Below are 19,265 nucleotides of genomic sequence, written 5' to 3'. Positions count from 1 at the left end.
AGAGCTCTCCACATAGCAAGTACTCAAGAAACAGCTGTTGTTACTGCTATGACAACTGCCAGGCCAAGGAAGGCACTTCCTAGTTCTGATGTCATCTGAACACCCTTGATCAGCAGACACCTCGACATGATGCAGACAGCATGGCCTGCATTCTCTGGTCTGCTTAGTCTCACAGCTGTTTTTCTTCACATCAAAGCCTTAATTATCTTGTGTCTGCTCTTCTCAAGCTAAATTAGGCTGTCTAACCTATCCCCATGTTTGCTGGGAGAAAAATAATTTCTGAGCAATGTTCTTTTGGGAAAACTGTCCATCTGGGCAGCCACTCACTTCCCATATGGCCAGCTTCAGACACTTTCCTTTTTCCTTCTTATCCAACAGACCAAGGGAAAATGGCCGTGCTAACAACTCTTTCAACTGTTGCTGCTGTAGCATAAAACATGGAAGCCTCTTATGAGGGCTTAAAATGTGTTTTAAAATCCTTTTTCTTGGGGAAGGCATGGTGGTATATGCTTTTAATCCCAGCACACAGGAGGCAGAAGCAGTTCGATCTGTGAGTTCCAGACCAGTCGGACCTACAAAGGAGTACAGGCCTGGACTCTCTGTTACAGAAAAACTCTGTCTCAAAAAAAGAAAGCCAACCATCCAACCAACCAAGTAAATAGAATAAATCCTTTTTCTCCTGTTGGGCATGCTGCTGCTGTCTTCTGCTTAGTAGTTACTGCTGTCTCAAAGCCAAGGTATCAGAGGATCTGATGTGATTACAGCTGAGCTGATTACAGCATGTAATCACTGCTTCAACACTCCCTTCCTCTTCCCACTTTCTTTTTAGGTCTCTTGTCATGTTTCCTATTCTTCAGCACCCTTGCCACAAGGCTGGGCTCTCCACCAGTGCCAACAAATCACTGTTCCTGCCCTTCAAGAAGACGATTCAATTAATCACTGCAAACGAGTTAAAATCTCTGGCTATTTGAGTCACTGGCATCTGGTTTGTTGAGTGCCTAGGGTTTGAGGTTTCTGAGGGCTGAATATATTCACTATCTTCCCAGCATGGTAGTGGATTAGATGGCATTTAGTGGACTAGAAGTACTACAGATAAGGTCAGTGACATGGGTAAGGCTTTGAAGAGAAAGATCAAAGAAGTACCTTTTAGGTAGTAGTATGAACTTTAAGCGAACTTAGGTGACAAAACCCTTTGAGGGCTAGGTGTCAGATGCTTCCAAAAAGTACTGGGTGTTTTTTGGGGAGTGGGGGTGGGGGAGCAGAGGGTCCACCCTAACACCTCTCAAAAGGTACACAGAGGGGGACTTCTGATGGTCCAGGGCTGGGTGAGGACCCTGTGGTGAAAGGTGTGGTAAAAAGATGTTTTGGGTTCAACTGACTCATTTATATAGCTGAATCCTTTAGGTCTCTCCCCAGTTTAGGAAGCAATCTCTCTAGGAATGGGAAAAGGGGTGGAGGCTGCAAAAAGATTAATTTGTACACTTCATGTTTTTTTTCTTTTAAACATTAGCTTTTTGCGGCAAGCCTTTTAGTTCACTTTTTAGAAATCATGACTGTTAACTGCAAAATGAAATGACTGTTACAAGAATAAACTAATTATCCTGCATCTGACTTCAGTGTCTTCTAATGGGGGAAAGTAAAAAAAAAAAAAATATTCTTGAAGTTCACATAAGCTTCTTGGTTGTACAATGTCTAATGTAAAATAAAATTAACAAATTGTATTCAACATTGTATTGACTCAGAGAAGAAAGATAACCCATAGATGCTGCCCTGGAAGAACTGAAAGTCTCTATGAACAAAGTTCAAAAACTATTACAACAATTAGGGGTATGTTATCAACCTATATATTGGCTAAATAATTCCACATCAATCACATGCTTATTAAAATGTGTGCACTGGATGTTCATTAATGGGTAATAGACTAGTACTTGAACATCATTCCTGATATATTTACTTTGAAGATTTGTAATATGAGTCTTGTTTAGAAAGCAATGCTGTGTATTGTTGAAATTTCACCCAAGATAAATTATATTAAGAACTGGACAAGCAGAGTTTAGTGGGATTAAGTTTGCCTTTCAAAGTGAATAAATTCTGTACACAAAGGAAATGACCTTCATACTACAGTGAGTCAATTCCAATGTCATAGTCTTCAGTCACTTAGCTCTTCCAGGAAGTGGTTATGGCACATCAATTTAACAAGATTCAACTTGCAAATCTGAAAAATTCTAGAGTATCAAATGTTACTTAAGAAAAAAGTTAGTTAAGTATTCAACTTACAAAATACAAATGAGACCTTCTTTCTATACTCAAGGTCAAAGCTGACAATAAAACAAATTCAGGAATGTGTTTGCCTAGTAAACAGGGAACGCTCATTCAAACATTGTTAACTGTGTTTACTAAAACAGAACTGAACCTGGTGGTACAGGCCTGTTACCTCTAGCTACTTGGAAGGCTAGGGCAGATCTGACAGTTCAAGAGCTGCCTAGAAAACTTAAGAAGACCCCATGTCAAAATCAAAGTGTTATGTATATGCAAAATAGCGAAATAAGCACTAATCAAAAAAAGCAAAAAGAGGGCTGGGGTACGGCTCAGTGACAGAGCACCTGCCTAATATATCCAAGTGTCTACATTCAATCCCCAGTATTGCAATAAACGCAGAAAATACCAAAGTTAGTCACCCAGTCCTTGATGTGATAGTTAGCACTTCACTATTTTTCTTCCTTCGTTCCTGGCAACAATAATTGGTATAACTTTTCTTGTTTTCTTAAGATAGTCATTTAATGAGTTAATGAACATAAATTTATCAGTGGAAGAAATGTAGAGAGGTCTACAGCCAAAGACTCTCCAAACATTTCACCATGAAAATCTGCATCTTTTATTTTCAGGGTTAAGGCATTAAAACAGACTCCTCCCCATTAAAGTTACTATAGTCTATAAAGCTCACCTGTATTTGTAAATGTGAAGCTTCACCTTAACCAAATAGCATTCCTAAGAAGCCATCCATCTAAAAACTAGCTTAAAAGGAGACTTGATGTGGACTAGAAATGTTTAACAGAGAATGGACAAAGTTCAAAATTACTTCAACAATTATGTGGTCTATCCATACAATGGGATGGCTACTCATCAAATAAGGAACAGCCCATGAAAACATTCAACATAAAATAATATTTTTTTTAAAAAGCAACATAAAGGAGTATAGAACTGCATTTACATGAAGTTCTAAAAAAAAAAAAAAAAGGAGCACTGCACTGTTTATGTGTGGAAAGGTTAACTAGAATGGAACATGAAGTCACTTTCTGGGATACTGAAAGGTATCCTTTCATGGATACTGACAGCCAGATTTCACATTATAGATGTAAAGCCTTTTAATTTTATTGAATATAAATTATAACTAGACTTAAATAATTAAGATGCTATTCATTTATTGGCTCCTAAAGTTAAATACAACCTCCCATAGAAGGCATACAGTGAATGCTACTACTTTTAAAAACCCACAAAGGCATCTCAGAAAGCAGGTATAAAGCTTTAATTCACTGTGGGCATTTCTCTGACCATAGACAGCATTCAAACCAAATATCACACCACTGCTCCTTTTTAACTAGCTCAGGACATATTACATGGAACATGAAGCACTGACTAAATATAAATACAGAAATTGAATACATGTAAGAAAGTTTAAATAAAACAAGATTAAGAAAGACTAATTTCATAAAAATTTATATAAGCTGACTTTACTTCTAAACATTATGTCATGATTATGACAAGTCATAAATAAAATCACAACTGCTTTTAAATAACAGTACCTAAAAACTTTTGAATATCCAGTTATTTTCATTTTTTCCACATTGTATTTTCATTTCTATACATATAGGCTGACTTTCAGACTATAGATAAAACTTCTTGGGTAATAAGGATTACTGTCGTTTTACAAGTACAGAAAGTAAAATTTATATTCTCTGTATTATATATACTGAGATGAGACATTAGTCAGCATGTAACACAGAACTCTCCTATGGTGGTATTCAAAAGCAATTCCAAACAGTACTAAAAGTGGTGTTTCATACTGTAGACATTTAGAAGTAAGTGGTACTTAAAAGGTTGACTACAAAAAACAAAATCTAAAAGTACTTTAGAAAACAAATTCTATGCTGTTTTGAGCTGCAATCTTCTTTTGTCTACTTTCATTTGGACCTAATTTTGCAGCCAGTGCTTCTGTATATTGATTTAGGATTCACAATCCAGAGTCCTTGAACACACAGTTCAGATCCAACAGAATTCTGAAAGGACTCCTTTACTGTCAACTAATTATATAACAGAAACTAATCATGTTTTATATAAAAATCTATGTGAATTTTAAACAAAATCATAGATTTTTCTTAGTGAATAACTGATGAAAATATATGCACATTTGTACACAGATCACCATTAAATGTAGGAACAAAAGTATCATTTGATGCATATCAAATAAACTCCTAGAAAGCCTACTTAAATATACTTATTTTCATTTACTTTAAGACAGTATTAGAAAGGACTGCATATAATTATAGTCACAGCTGCAAATACTTGATGCTACTAAGTGTTCTATATCAGGCATGCACAGGTTATGATTTAAAGTTTCTCATGTATATATCTTAACACATATATTATAAGCTATAGTATGTTTAAAACATTTAATAATATAAATCCAATTGTTTTAATTGGCCTAAGTGGGGAAAAACAAAAAAATTTTTTAAACTGTCATAATACAATATTAAAATCTTGCTACTCAAGTTGATATTTAAACTTATTACATGCTATTTTTAAAACTCAAAAATTCATAAAATTCCTATCACAAATAAATAAATAAATACAATTTCTCAGCAGCAGTTTGCTTACCCACCACACATACAGCTTGTCAAGATTTCAGGGACTACAGAACAGTGACATGCTGATAACTATGGGTGATAAGAATTAAATATAGCAGTCTGTTTTCATTCTAGGTATATCTTTATTTCAAACTAAATAAAGCTTTTCATGAATACAAATGAGAAAAACACATTTTCCCTTTATTTAACATTCACTAGATGGATAAATTAAAACTAAGAACCTTTATTGTCTTTTAGGTGTAGCAAAACAAAACATTTCGGTTACACTGAGGAAATCATGGGTGAGGAAGAACAGTTTAGATTTTTTTCTGTTTAGTAAGCATATTTTATCATACAATCACAAAAACATACAAATCCAGATTTCTTTGTTCATGGTCATTTATGGCTTAAAGTACTGGACCTGAAAAATACTTTAGGCTAAAATAAATGTATGTGAATAAATACCTGAACTGTTTGTCTTAAAAAGAAATGCAGAAATAAATATTCTCGTGTACGTTAGAAGCCTTATTATAGAAGTCTGCAGATGGGCATGGTAATGGTTTTTTGCCTTTACTAATACTCCCGGGAAGAACCTTGCTTTTGACCTATTCAAGATCATATCTGCCTATCTTCATATTCTTAAGTTGGTGAGTCACTGTTCCAAGACACCTGGGTAAGGAAACAAGCTGCCTCAGGTGCAGGTACCACGAGGTCCAACAGGACAGACAGACACTCATATGCTATCATCTGCTGCACAGTCAATCTGAATACTAGGCTAGCTAGAATATCAAACATGAAGTGTTTAGAATGACTCACTGGAATATTTACTGTATTAGTTTCTTTCAAACGTCGATCTTCCCTTCAAACTGAAGAACTGCCAGGGTAATATCACTTACTGTTCCTGGTTTTGATATGCCCCTACAACATGAGAATTGAACTGAACTACAATGATTGTAATGTCATCTCTATACATCCGAGCAAGCTCTTCAGGAAGACTAAGCATTTTAGAGAGTCGTTCATGATCAACTGCTCCAAATTCATTATTACCTACAGCATGGCGAATGAGATGGGTTGCTGCATTCTGATCCTCAAAGACTGATGACATCTTTGCTCTCCTTTCTGTTAAAAGGCCATGCATCTGTCCCAGAGTCACCTTGTACCCACCAACAGCTATTGGCTGTTGGTGATGCATACCAGTTAAGTACTCACCCACAATCCTAACCACATCCTGTCTATGCATAGTCTCCCACAACCCATCAGTTGCTAACACTAGGAATTTATCCTGTGGCCTTAATCGGTGATAAGTTACCTCTGGCTCAGCAGTGAGATAAGGAGGTGTATGATAGTTAGGAGGGATAAACTTGGTGTACTCATTGTCATTCAACTGGTCTGGGCCAGACTCTATCACTCTCTTTTGAAGGTCAATGCTCCATTTGAACTTTACATCTCCAAAAGCCCTAAAGGGCATCAGCAAGCCAAGCAGCCGATCCTGCTTTACCACGCTCTTGGCCTCATTTTTGGGGTGTTCCAGTTTCAGACGCTCTAGCTCTCTTTCATTCTGAGCATTGTGGTCATTAGAGAGTGTGACTGCTGACCAAGAGCCATCTTCTTCTTGCACACCTAGCATGGCTCTACTATCGCCAGTGTTAGCCACATGGAGGTCAACACCATCTACATGGGCCACACAAGCAGTAGCCCCAGAAAATGCTACCCGAAGAACCAAGTAATTGAGAAAAGAATTAGGATCACCGACTTGAGCCTCCAATGAAATGTCATTATCAAGTCTCTTGAAAGCATTAATTAAAGCCTCCTTAACATCAATATCAGCTGATTCTCCAGTATTGAGGTCTATAAGCTCTTGCCAGTAAGTCCTCAAGCTGTTGAAATACAATTTGGATGCCTCCTTACTGAAGTAATCATTGGGGTGCTTGTGCCACTGAAGGATAGGTAGTAGTGCACGACCACTCTCCACTGCATTTTCAATCTCTAGCAAAGTCTCATGGGGCAACAAGGATACAGCAATATAATAGAAGAGTCTTTCACTGACTGCCTGGGAACAAGCACAGCCTGCATGACCATCAAAAACCCCCAAAAGCATCCCTCTGGTCTGCAAGCATGTTGCTGCACTTCTCCGGTCCTCTATGGGTGCATTTGCAGGCAGCTGATTGCTGTCAAATCCAAGAATGGAACTGACATTTTTGCCATCAAATTCTGGTACTTTGAAGCTGTATTCATTAGCTTTAAGGATGCTGTTGACTTGTGGAGGTGTGAGGTAAAATTTCTGTGGTGTAGAAGCATATCTCCTTCCTTGAGTATACTGCCACCAGTTCTCCCTTGGCCTACAAAAGGTAGCATATGCTGGATGGGGTGTATATCTCAGACGATTCTGAGGAACGTACGGTGGTGAACAGCAGAGATGTTTGTGATGGCAGTAGCATGCAGTGCCATAGATTCTGCTCAGTTCACAGTTACGGACGAGAGGAAAAAACAGTTGAGTCGGTGCTGGCATGGCATCAGAGAACAGTGGTAGACTGGACGTTCTGACTGGGATTCCTAGAGAGCAAATTAAGACAGACATACACAAAGAAAGGTTACACTCTGAATTATCTGACAAGCTTTGCTTTTTAGAAAATATTCTCTAAGGCAATTTATATAAAAGCCCTATGCTAGGTTAATTTCTACAGGGTGTTTTATGATAATTAACCATAAACTTTCAACCATTCATGAAGCCAGGAATGAACTACAGTTAAGTTTCTGTTTTCTCTTTCCTTTGTATTTCTATGTGCAGTACAGACTGCTCAGCATACACATCTATCTGGCTGGAGAGCACAGAGCAGGAAGTTATGTAACACTGTGCCGCAGCCTTCTACCTGCCCAATCACCACTCTCCCTCTCTATGCTTTTCTAAAGGGCCTGAGATCTTCCATCTGCACAGGTACTTCTACCATTTACTTCTACCATCTGCTCCTTGACCTGTGGTCAACTGTTGGCATTTGACTACACTTGGTATCACCAAAAGCAATAATATAGCCTCAACAAAGGCATATTTATATATTAGTGATAAACTATATGAATATACCTCTGCATTAATACAAAGTTCATTTTAACCTCTATAGAACATTTTCCACACAGTAAAACTGAAACAGAAATTCCAGCATTTCTGAACCTCAGTGGATGGATGGTCTTGTAAAGCCTCCATCTCTATACCACTGTGGCAGCTTAGCAAGCTAAAGAAGGATAGATCTGCTCTCCACCATATGATCCTGGGAAAACACAGTCCACCTCTCTGGGACATTCCCTACTAAACTTAACTGAATACATGGAAGCAAACACTCTAAGGCCTCTTTAGAATTCATGCTTTTTATGTTTGAGGTACTGAGGCTTTGAAATCAAATACAGGGTTTACTGATTCATTGCTGAATTCTGCTGTGCCATTTGTGATAAAAAAAAAATTGTAGCTATAAAACCTGATTTTGGAAACATAAAGTGATTCCTGTTTCAGATGTTAATTAATCTGCTATTATTTTCCCATGCTTAGATGTCATAAAGCAAGCTGCAGAAATGTTATTTTATCTACTAGAGATCCCTCTTCATTCCTTGGGGAATGTTTTCTCTTTTGGTTAAAAATAGGTATCTAACTTGTTATAGGAAAACAATAAAAAATCATAAATTAAGCCCAAGGTCTAGATTATAACAGTATAGCATAAGTATCATCAAAACAGCATTTTATAATAGGCATTTATCTAGAAAACTTAAGTGAACAAGTATTATCTATTTCAAATAATATATACAAGAAAAAAGGAATCTTCAGAAACACATTTTCTCTGAATTCCTAAGATATTGTCTCATGCATTCATTTAAATTACAAGAAACAGACATTAGAACTGTTTTAAATAAACAAAAATAGGAAAATAAAACAAATCTTATTATCAACTATTTTTTTCAAAAGCTGAATCTATTAAGGGAAGAATTTTAAGTATGTCAGTGTTAGTAATATATTTAACAATTTTCATGTACTTTTTGGTGGGCGATTCGGGAAGTAAAAAGAGAAAATGAGGGAAGAGAGAAAATCAAACACGGAAAATTCAGATTTGTGCCTGCTTTTGTAGAGAGAATGTCTTTCTAAGTAGTAAAGTACTGGACTACCCAAGAAGAGACTTGTTTCAAAGACAAAAGTACAAAATAGAGAGGACTAGAAGTTTTGGAATTAGGTTCCATAAATAAGGCTTCTGAAATAAAAAAGAAAATTTTCTAACAACAAAATTTTACCAGAACAAACCACCTAAATAACAACAGTTCAAACTGAATACCTGAAAGTCATCCAAAGGTTAAGGGTACATGTCTAAGCCAGGAGATGTGGCCACATCACAATAGCCTGTAGATATAAACCCATACCTTTTTCATGCATGTATGCACAAAAAGCTGTTTTATGCTGCAAATGCTAATATTAAAAATTAAAATATGGGTCCAATTTTAATGGAAGTAAATTTACTTCAGACATCTGTAAGTTTGTATAACTTTAAAACTTAATGTGAGAATTGGGAATGGCAAAGGCCCAATCATTTAAATAACATACTCCAGGCATAACAGGCCTAGGAAACCTTCCCTTTCCTTAAGTTTCTGTGTTTTGACAGTTTTTCTGCTTTTAAAGTCAATTAAAAATGAATGAAATCTGGTAACAAAAGCGCCTCATGCAGCAGGTGCTCTGAATATCTAAATTCTAACACTCTGCATCTTTTTTCTTCACAGCCAAAGTATTTGAGGTTAAAAGTCAAAATAGCAGAGTGCGCATGATTTTTTTCAATTATTATCTTTTCAGTTACTCAGAGCTTAGTATATGGATTGCATTCCAATTCTTCAGCTCTTAACATGCTTTTTAAAAAGGCATATTCTTAGGGGATTTGAATTCATGAAAGCCTGCTCTGTAATAAGCATTCTACCAGGTCATTGCCAATTATATAGTATCTCCATCAGACCAGAAACAGCTATAAGTCAATACACTATTAAATGCTTTGATAAGATGTATGATAAAGATGAAAATTCTTAATATCCTTCTAAACATCCTGTAACTCAACAACAACAACAACAACAAAACCTGTGCTAATAAACTTGCTAAATTAACAAAATAGAAGCCTCCTGATTAGGCAATAAGAATTTCAAAGTAGTTCTTGGTTAACTTGAGCAATCTCACTTTTTTTCTTTTTTTTTTTTTTTAAGTTCATACACCATCACGGCCCACACTTGGCAACATTGTATGAAGCATCTCAGTCTTGGGCAGATTTGGCTGATATTGCCAATGACTAATAAAACGATGCGCTGTAACCAGAAACAGAAAGAGCCCCATCCATTCTTTCTGATGTCCTGGGCAAAGCCTGTGTAAAGATATTATTCCACTTTATCAATAAACCCATGGACCAAATCAATTAGAAGAATGCTACTGGTGTGTCTCTCTCTACTCTGGAGCTTCTCGGTCCTGCAAAGATTCTAACGCAAATGAAAATAAATACTACACTCGTCATTACATGTATCAGAACCTCCGTTTATGTAATCTGATTACATTAAATACCCTGCATAAAGATTTGCAATTTTTCAGCATTTTCTGCAAACGCCTAGCCATTTCACAGCTCAAACTCAGTATCTACAAGAATGAAGAAACCATTATCCTTAAGACACAAAGCACCAAACCAGCACTTGTTTGATCAGTTTCGTGTGCCCCTACCAGAAACTCGCACTTATTAAGATATCAAAAAAACTCTGGTTCAGAGTGCCTTTGTCTCCTTTTCCTTATCTCATCCTTTAATTCCATGAGGACCCCTAGAGCCATCCATTCATACACAAAATCAGTCACCATCCTTCCCTGGGTACCCAACACAGGTAGTTATGTGAATACCTACCAATTCGTCTGGGCCCGGGACACACACACATTCTCCTGTCATCACAACACGGAGCCGACAACATCCACAACCCGCGCGGACAGCAGCAGCGACAGCAGCAGCGGCCCATTGAAAGCAAGGCAGAGATGCTCATTAGAGGAGGCGGCGGCGGGGAGGCGGGAGCGGAGGAGGGGCGAGATCTCGCAGCAGCCCAGTGAATGGGCTGGGAGGGGAGGAGAGACGGGAGCGGGGAGAAAGGGGAGGGGAGAAGAAGAAGAAGAAACCAAACAAACCCACCCTGCCGGCGAGGCGGCATCAGAGCCCTAGACGGGGGACTCCAGGAGCCCGGACAGGCGCACCGCTGCCGCTCCATGCAGCCAGCGCGCCGAGCCCACAAGCACTCAGCATCTTCAGGCCCGCCGGGCCCCACGCGGCGCCCGCTTCCGCAGACCTCCAGGCACAGCCCGCCGCGGGCAGCCGGCTCGGCCACGCGGGGCCAAGCGTGTCAGCGGGGAGCCGAGGCAGACACGCCCGGGCCACGGCCGGCGCCCCGCGCGCTGACAGCCGGGTGCCGTCCGGGACCCGTGGCAGCTAGTCGCGACCGAGGCTCCGCGCGCACCCGGCCCTCCACCCGCGGCCGCTCCCCACGCACGCCCTCCACTTCACCGCCCTGACGCCCCCTCACGACACGACAGCGGTGGACGAGGATACGAACCGGGCACTGTAGAGCACCCGCTGCTGTCTGCCCCGGGTGGCGGCCGCACCCCTCCGAGCGCGTCCTTCCCTCAGCACCACGCAGCACCCTGCCGCGCGGCAGCACGGCCCAGGCCAGCCCACTCCGCGCCCCTGCCTCGCCCGGCCTCCACCCCGCCCCGCCCCCACCGTCGCTCGTGCGCCTTCCGCCTTCCGATTGGCTGCGCAATGACGAGTGGGCGGGACCGAGAGGGCCAGAGGGGCGGGGGGCGGAAGAGGGTGCGCTCCCCGCCAGTTTTGTGACGTCACAGAGGTCAGACAATCCCTTCCATTTGGCGCGGTTATTCTATTGGTTCCACGTGTGCGCGCGCTCCGTGACCACGCCCCGTGGCTGGTGAAGGTGGGTCTGCGCGCGCCGCGAGGCGGCCAACTTTGGTTGGGTTTTGGGGCTCACCGATGAGGAAGTACCTGGGCGGGATCCAGCATCTCTGTGCACGTGGCGCCTCGGGAGCCACTTGCTCCCTGGCGAGCGGGCTTCCGCGAATACCAGGTATCTCTGTGAGGCCCGCGTGCTGCGCTGGGCTGGCCTGAGGGCCAAGCCTCTTCTGCCCCGGGCTGCCCCGGGTAGACCGCGGGAGCAACACAAGTGAGGCTGGCGGAGCATCTCGGATGTGTCTCGTTTCATTCATTCAAGACCAAGTTGCTGATTTTAGGATTATTAGGTCGGGTGGTGTAGTCTATTATTTTTATCGTCCAGGGCTAGGACCCTGTTGTAAACAAAAGCAAAAGGAAGTTTGATGAAGGAATTCTTATCTTTGTAGAGAAGGTGTGTGCTCATGTTCTTTGAAGGACTTTGAAATCAGCATTCCCTCCTTGGGTCTGACTCATTCAGGGTTATGAATTTTAAAATGCAGCCAGTGAAAGTGAGACGAGCACTGGACTTGGAGTCAGAAGAACCTTTCAAGTTTTCCCAGTGACAAAAATTCATCTTCCTCCCATGAGACTCATTTTGCCTATCTGTGGGGTGAGGTTAGGCTTAGGTGCCTAACTACTCACTCACTAAGGGTTCTTTCTGCCCCTTGCCACCATCCACAATTGTCTCTTTATGGGTTAATGCCTTCTTCACTTACCTACATCCGCATAGATGCCATCTTCATGGCATGAAAGTTTCTTGGGAGAAACTGTGCTTCTGCCCAGTGTTAACGAGTTTACGTTGATTTATTCCACACACTTTATTAACTAATAAAGTTTACAAAGTAATGTGGACTAGATAGATGAACTCCCAAGTTTACTGTGGAATTTTATTAATCCTGAAGTATTTTAAAATTTAAGTAATAAAAGAAAAACTTCATATGCAGAGAGCCTCAGTGAGCGGTGACGGCATTCGCCATTACAAGATGGCACTGGCATCCGGTGCTCTCCCAAGTTTACTGGTGAACTGCACATGTGCATGTGGTAAAAGCTCGCCAAGTCACGGCCCATCCCGGGGCGTAAAATGCGTTCCTGAGCAAGCAGCCAAACAGATATGAACACGCCACTCCAGGGGTATATAAGCAGTGCCTTTTCGGGGCCCAGGGTCTTCCTCCTTTCATCACAATAAACGTTTTGCTGCAGAAGGATCCTGGTGTCCGAGTGCGTTCTTGCTGGCGAGACAATTACACACGGGTCACAGCTGGTGCTGAAACTCGGGAAACTCACCATCGCTGGCGCCGAGGAGACCCTCCGCTCGTGGAGAGGATTCAGAACTGCAGGACAAAGGTAAGCTCTGAGAGGCATGTTTGGTCTTGATCTATTTCGTCTTCCTGCCCAGTTGGCAGGAACTCTAGAAGCTCTCGCCATTGTGCTAGCGGCGTTCGTTCTCTTCCTTCTGGTTTTGCAGGATGAGAAATGCCGCTCAACTGTAGCGGCGGGCCAGGGAGTGCTAGACGAATTGCAGGATAGCATGTCAGAAACAGAGCGGGGTAAGCGCTTAGGAGCTCAGAAAAAAAAGGGAGCTCAGAAAGACATGCCTAAGGAAACAGACCCTTACAAAGACGTTCAGTCCGAGGAAGTGAGAGATAAGGGAAAGGACACCCTGGGAGAGAAACGTGAGAAAGAAAAAAAGAAACCCCTTTATCCGGTAAAGGAACTGGAGGTCTTGGGGCTTGATAGCTTTGAGTCAGAGGAACTAAGTTCCTCCGAGGGAGAGGAATTAGAAAGATACCAGCCAGATGGGCGGCGGCTGCCGCCGAATCGAGAACAAAAGGAGGCGGGAATGAGAAACAGCTCAGCTCCGCCCGCGGTGATTTCCCAGGCAGCACTTCCCGCCATAGTCCCCTGCACACTTCCGCCTTATGCGGACAAGTGCTGTTCAGACTCCTTCCTTTCAAAGGAAGACAAAAGAAGGATGTTACAAGCCTTTCTGGTATTTGAGGACTCGGGGGGAGGCCGTGTCCACACACCTGTAGAGTATGCCCCTATCAAAGAACTTGCTGAATCGGTTAACAAATATGGAGTTGATGCTAATTTTACACTCATGCAGCTTGAGAGATTTGCCGCTATGGCAATGACTCTGAGTGATTGACAAAATACAGTAAAAGCTGCCCTCCCTAACATGGGACAATATATGGAGTGGAAGGCCTTGTGGCATGACGCTTCTCAGACACAGGCAAAAGCCAATGCTAACGCGGAAGGCAATCAGCGACAATGGACATTTGACCTGCTAACAGGGCAGGGACAGTTTGTTAATGATCAGACAAACTATGATTGGGGAACATACAGCCAGATCTCTGCTGCCGCTATTAAAGCATGGAAAGCCCTCTCAAAGAAAGGAGAGGCCGGGGGACACCTAACAAAAATATTACAGGCCCTCCAAGAGCAATTCTCAGACTTTGTTGCTAGGATGACAGAAGCGGCAGGCAGGATTTTTGGAGACCCGGAACGGGTTAAGCCACTGATAGAGCAATTAGTATATGAAAATGCCTCACCAGAATGCAAGGCAGTCATTACCCCTAGAAGAAGCAAAGGGCTGACAGATTGGATAAAGGTCTGCCGAGGACTCGGAGGCCCGCTAACTAACGCTGGCCTCGCAGCAGCTATCTTGCAAAGCCAGAATCGCCCAAGTCCTGGCGGCAGTAAAGTATGCTATAACTGTGGCAAACCGGGTCATTTGAAACAAGAGTGTCGTGCTTCCATGCAAAAAAGAACCCCAGGGCTTTGTACTAAATGCAGGAAAGGTTATCACTGGGCTAATGAGTGTCAGTCAGTCAGAGATATTCAAAGAAAGATTATTCAGCATGATTACCCTCAACGGGAAGAGATGAAGGTACTCCAAAAAAACGAGTATCCAGGCCCCAGATACCAGGGCCCCCAAAAATATGGGACACAAGGCTGCAACCGGGAGACACCTCTAGCTGCAGAGCTACAAGGGGCTCCGCAGGGTTGGACCTCCGTTCCACCTCCCAATTCTTACTAATGCCACATGAGGGCGTGCAACCTGTCCCAGTTGATTTTAAAGGTCCCCTGCCTGAGGGAAGTGTTGGCCTTATTTTAGGTCGCTCCTCTCTTGCCTTAAAGGGGCTTGTGGTTCATCCTGGTGTGATAGACCAAGATTATACAGGAGAACTTCAAGTTCTCTGTTCTTGTCCACAAGGCATATTTTCTATCTCCCCTGGAGATAGGATTGCTCAATTGGTTATTCTTCCAAGTTTACATAATTGTTTCCCATCCACCGGGGTGCCTAGAGGCGCCAACGGGCTTGGTTCTTCAGGAACTGACTTTGCTCATTTGGTAGTGGATCTCAAAACTAGACCCACTTTACAATTAACAATAGAAGAGAAGAGTTTTACAGGGATTTTAGACACAGGAGCTGATAAAAGTATTATTTCCTCTAATTGATGGCCTAAGGCATGGCCTGTTACACAATCATCCCACTCCTTACAAGGGTTGCAATATGAGGCCAGCCCTACAGTCATTTCACGCTCCTTGACTTGACAGACACCAGAGGGTCAGACAGGAAACTTTATACCTTATGTGCTTCCTCTCCCCGTTAACCTCTGGGGAAGAGACATTTTGTAAGACTTGGGACTGACGTTAACTAATGAGTACTCTCAACAAGCTATTGATATTATGAAAAGGATGGGATATAAAGAAGGAAAAGGCCTTGGCAGAAAAGAACAAGGAAGGTTAAACCCAATTTCACAAGAAAGTAATACAGGAAGACGAGGTCTGGGTTTTCCCTAGTTGCCATTGAGGGCTCTATGCCCATACCCTGGCTTACGGAGGAGGCTGTGTGGGTTCCTCAGTGGCCTTTATCCTCTGAGAAATTGGAGGCCACTACCAAATTAATTGAAGAGCAAGTTAAAAATGGCCATTTAGAACCTTCTACTTCCCCTTGGAATACCCCTATTTTTGTTATAAAACAGAAATCAGGAAAATGGAGACTTCTCCATGATCTAAGGGCCATTAATGCACAGATGCGGCTGTTTGGCTCAGTGAAACGAGGCCTACCTCTGCTCTGTGCTTTACCTAAGCAGTGGAGCATAATAATTATAGACATTAAGGATTGTTTTTTCTCCATTCCCCTACACCCGCAAGATAGGCAAAGATTTACATTCACCTTACCTGCTGTTAATCACCTTGAACCTGATAAGAGATATCATTGGAAAGTTTTGCCTCAAGGCATGGCCAATAGTCCTACTATGTGTCAACTGTATGTACAAATGGCCCTTGAACCCGTTAAGAGACAATTTCCTTCCCTGCTCTTGATTCATTTTATGGATGATATTCTTGTCTGCCATGAAGAATTGACCATTTTGCAGAACTCGTACCCTTTATTAATTGCTACATTAGAACAGCGGGGTCTGCATATTGCCACAGAGAAGGTTCAAATTTCAGAAATTGGTTCCTTTTTAGGGACAGTTATTTACCCTGAGAAAATAGTTCCTCAAAAATTAGAAATTCGCAGAGATCATTTACATACCTTAAATGACTTTCAAAAGTTATTAGGTGATATAAGTTGGTTAAGACCATTTTTGAAAATTCCCTCTGCTGAATTGAAACCTTTGTTTGACATTTTGGAAGGAGACTCTCATATTTCCTCACCAAGAGCACTAACACTGGCTGCAAGCCATGCCCTACGAATGGTAGAGGATGCCTTGCAGGAGGCCCAGCTAAAACACATTGATGAGACCAAAACTTTTAATTTGTGTGTCTTTAAAACCAGACATTTACCAACTGCTGTGTTATGGCAGGACGGGCCCTTATTGTGGGTCCATCCTAATACATCTCCTGCAAAGATTATTGAATGGTATCCAGATACAGTCGCTCAGCTTGCCCTTCGGGGATTAAAAACAGCTATTACTCATTTTGGAAGGGAACCTAAGGTTTTAATAGTGCTATATACTACATATCACGTTCAAATATTAACTGCTACCTCTGATGTTTGGGCCGTGTTGGTCACCTCCTTTAATGGTCAAATAGATAATCACTATCCTAAACATCCCATTCTACAATTTGCCTTAACTCAAGCTATTGTATTTCTGCATATCATATCTCAGAAGCTGCTCCTGGATGGAGTGGTTGTTTACACAGATGGGTCAAAAACAGGTGTGGGTGCCTATGTAGTTGATAATAAAGTCACTGCCAAACAATACCATGAGACCTCACCTCAAGTTGTAGAATGCTTGGTAGTATTAGAGGTTCTTGAAACCTTTCCAGGCCCTTTAAATATTGTTTCAGATTCCTTTTATGTAGTAAATACAGTTAAAGTCTTAGAAGTGGCTGGGCTAATTAGACCATCTAGTAGACTTGTGGAAGTTTTTCAAAAGATTCAATTTGCTTTAGTTAATAGGAGATTCCCTGTTTTTATTACACATATTAGGGCTCACTCAGGTCTACCAGGTCCAATGTCTCATGGGAATGACCTGGCGGATCGAGCCACAAAGTTGGTTGCTATCGCCCTATCCTCAAAATTGGATTTGGCCAAAGATTTTCATAAAAAATTTCATGTGACAGCAGAGACGTTACGTCGTCGGTTTGATATAACTAGAAAAGAAGCTAGAGATATAGTTACTCAATGTCAGATTTGCTGTCAATTTTTACCAGTGCCTCATGTAAGAATTAATCCACGAGGAATTCGGCCACTACAGATTTGGCAAATGGATGTTACTCACATCCCATCCTTTGGCAAATTGCAATATTTACATGTTTCCATTGATACTTGTTCCGGAATTATATTTGCTTCTCCATTGGCCAGAGAAAAGGCAGCCCATGTTATCCAACATTGCCTTGAGGCATGGAGTGCCTGGGGGAAGCCTAAAATTCTTAAGACTGATAATGGACCAGCTTACGCTTCTCAAAAGTTCGGACAATTTTGTCGCCAAATGGAGGTGACCCATCTGACGGGTCTCCCTTATAACCCTCAAGGACAAGGCATTATAGAACAGGCTCATCGCACTCTTAAGTCTTATCTAATAAAACAAAAAGGGGGAGTCGAGGAGGCTCTACCCTCAGTGCCACGAGTCACCGTTTCTATAACACTTTTTACCCTTAATTTTTTAAATCTAGACAGTCAAGGCCACACGGCAGCTGACCGTCACTGTTTAGAGCCTGACAGGCCAAAAGAGATGGTCAAATGGAAGGATGTCTTGACCGGACAATGGAAAGGCCCAGATCCTATTTTAATAAGATCCAGGAGAGCGGTTTGTGTTTTTCCGCAGGAAGAAGACAACCCATTTTGGCTACCAGAGCGACTGACGTGACAACTCGTGATATTAGAAGATGACACCCAGGCGGACCCTCCAAACTCTGATGACAGCCCTCGTGTTGATCCAAGGGATACATGTTCCTAGTATATCGGGGGAACAACGATCGGCCATATTATCTGCCTTTCAAAAACCCATACCGGTCAGACATAATGCAGCTAATCTGTCCAGGAAATTGTCTCAATATCTTAAAGGAAATTGGTCAGAAAACTTCGATGAGACACTCAAAAAATTGAGAGCGGCTGTGGTGGCCATCAACTCGACGCGCGTGGATTTGTCCCTGACTGAGGGACTCTCCTCCTGGATCTCTTCAGCTTTCTCTTTCTTTAAAGAGTGGGTGGTAGTAGGCCTGTTTGGTACAGCCCTATGTTGCGGATTAGTGTTCATGTTATGGTTGGTCTGCAAACTCAGAGCTCAACAAAAACATGACAAGGTCGTTATTACCCAAACACTTACAGCCCTAGAACAAGGTTCATCTTCTGAAATTTAGTTATCCATGTTAAAGAAATAGCCAGTAGACAGATTCTTCAGCCGTTGCACCCCAAGGAATTTGCCCATTGCACTGGGTCGGTGAGGAGTCTTGGCCTGGCTGGTCCTTGTCTGTGTAGCTGTGGTACCTGAATTTGAGGCAAACAGCCCTTGCACCCCTGGGAGATGGCTCCATTGCACAGGGATGGGTGTTTGCATCTCTTTCTGTCTCCCTTAGCCCTTGCACCCAGAGGACTTGTTTCCATTGCACCTGGTAGGGTAAGGGAGACCGTCTTAAACTATCAGTCCTTGATCGCTTATTCTCTCAAGATGGAGTTTGCTTGATCGGGCTTGAGTTTGAGTCATGATTGGTACTGCGCCAGACAGGCCAAGGGCAGCTCCATCTTTTCTTCTCCGGGCCAGCTGCCATTGGTCCCAACGACAGGAATAGGTTGATGCCATAAGCCAGAAACACACCACTAGCTGTGAGTCCACCCCATGACGGGCCTTGTGAGTGGCCACAACCTGGGGTGCACATTCAGAGAATGCCAGGTGTGGGTGCGCAACCCTCACTGCCTAAGACAGGGAACTCACCTTTCATTGGTGCTGGTTATGGATTCACGTCAGCTAGCCTAAGACACGGG

The 19,265-nt window shown here is 42.3% G+C and overlaps 1 protein-coding gene and 1 long non-coding RNA gene across 5 annotated transcripts; one reads left to right on the top strand and one right to left on the bottom strand.

Annotated features, from left to right (window-relative positions):
- Window positions 1-3,511: 3,511 nt before the first annotated feature.
- Window positions 3,512-11,577, bottom strand: Pdp1 (pyruvate dehyrogenase phosphatase catalytic subunit 1). 4 transcript variants are annotated; one of them, XM_028769411.1, is made up of 3 exons: window positions 11,433-11,571; window positions 10,739-10,773; window positions 3,512-7,397 (listed from the first exon to the last, which is right to left on the bottom strand). In XM_028769411.1, exons 2-3 carry the CDS (start codon window positions 10,767-10,769, stop codon window positions 5,737-5,739), a joined length of 1,692 nt encoding a protein of 563 aa, XP_028625244.1. In that variant the 5' UTR covers window positions 10,770-10,773; window positions 11,433-11,571; the 3' UTR covers window positions 3,512-5,736. The 4 variants fall into 4 exon arrangements, with proteins under 4 accessions (XP_028625244.1, XP_028625252.1, XP_028625234.1 ...); XM_028769419.1 differs by lacking the exon at window positions 10,739-10,773 and having other exon boundaries at window positions 11,433-11,577; XM_028769401.1 differs by lacking the exons at window positions 10,739-10,773; window positions 11,433-11,571 and adding an exon at window positions 11,015-11,106.
- A 273-nt stretch (window positions 11,578-11,850) lies between these two features.
- LOC114622299 lies at window positions 11,851-18,161 on the top strand. The gene is made up of 3 exons (XR_003711568.1): window positions 11,851-11,960; window positions 13,025-13,168; window positions 18,109-18,161. It is a non-coding gene; the product is annotated as an uncharacterized LOC114622299 (long non-coding RNA).
- Window positions 18,162-19,265: the final 1,104 nt, after the last annotated feature.

This window comes from Grammomys surdaster, unplaced genomic scaffold, assembly GCF_004785775.1.
Source record: "Grammomys surdaster isolate TR1022 unplaced genomic scaffold, NIH_TR_1.0 64, whole genome shotgun sequence".
NCBI classification, from domain to species: Eukaryota; Metazoa; Chordata; class Mammalia; order Rodentia; family Muridae; genus Grammomys; species Grammomys surdaster.
This window is presented reverse-complemented; position numbering and strand designations above follow the sequence as displayed.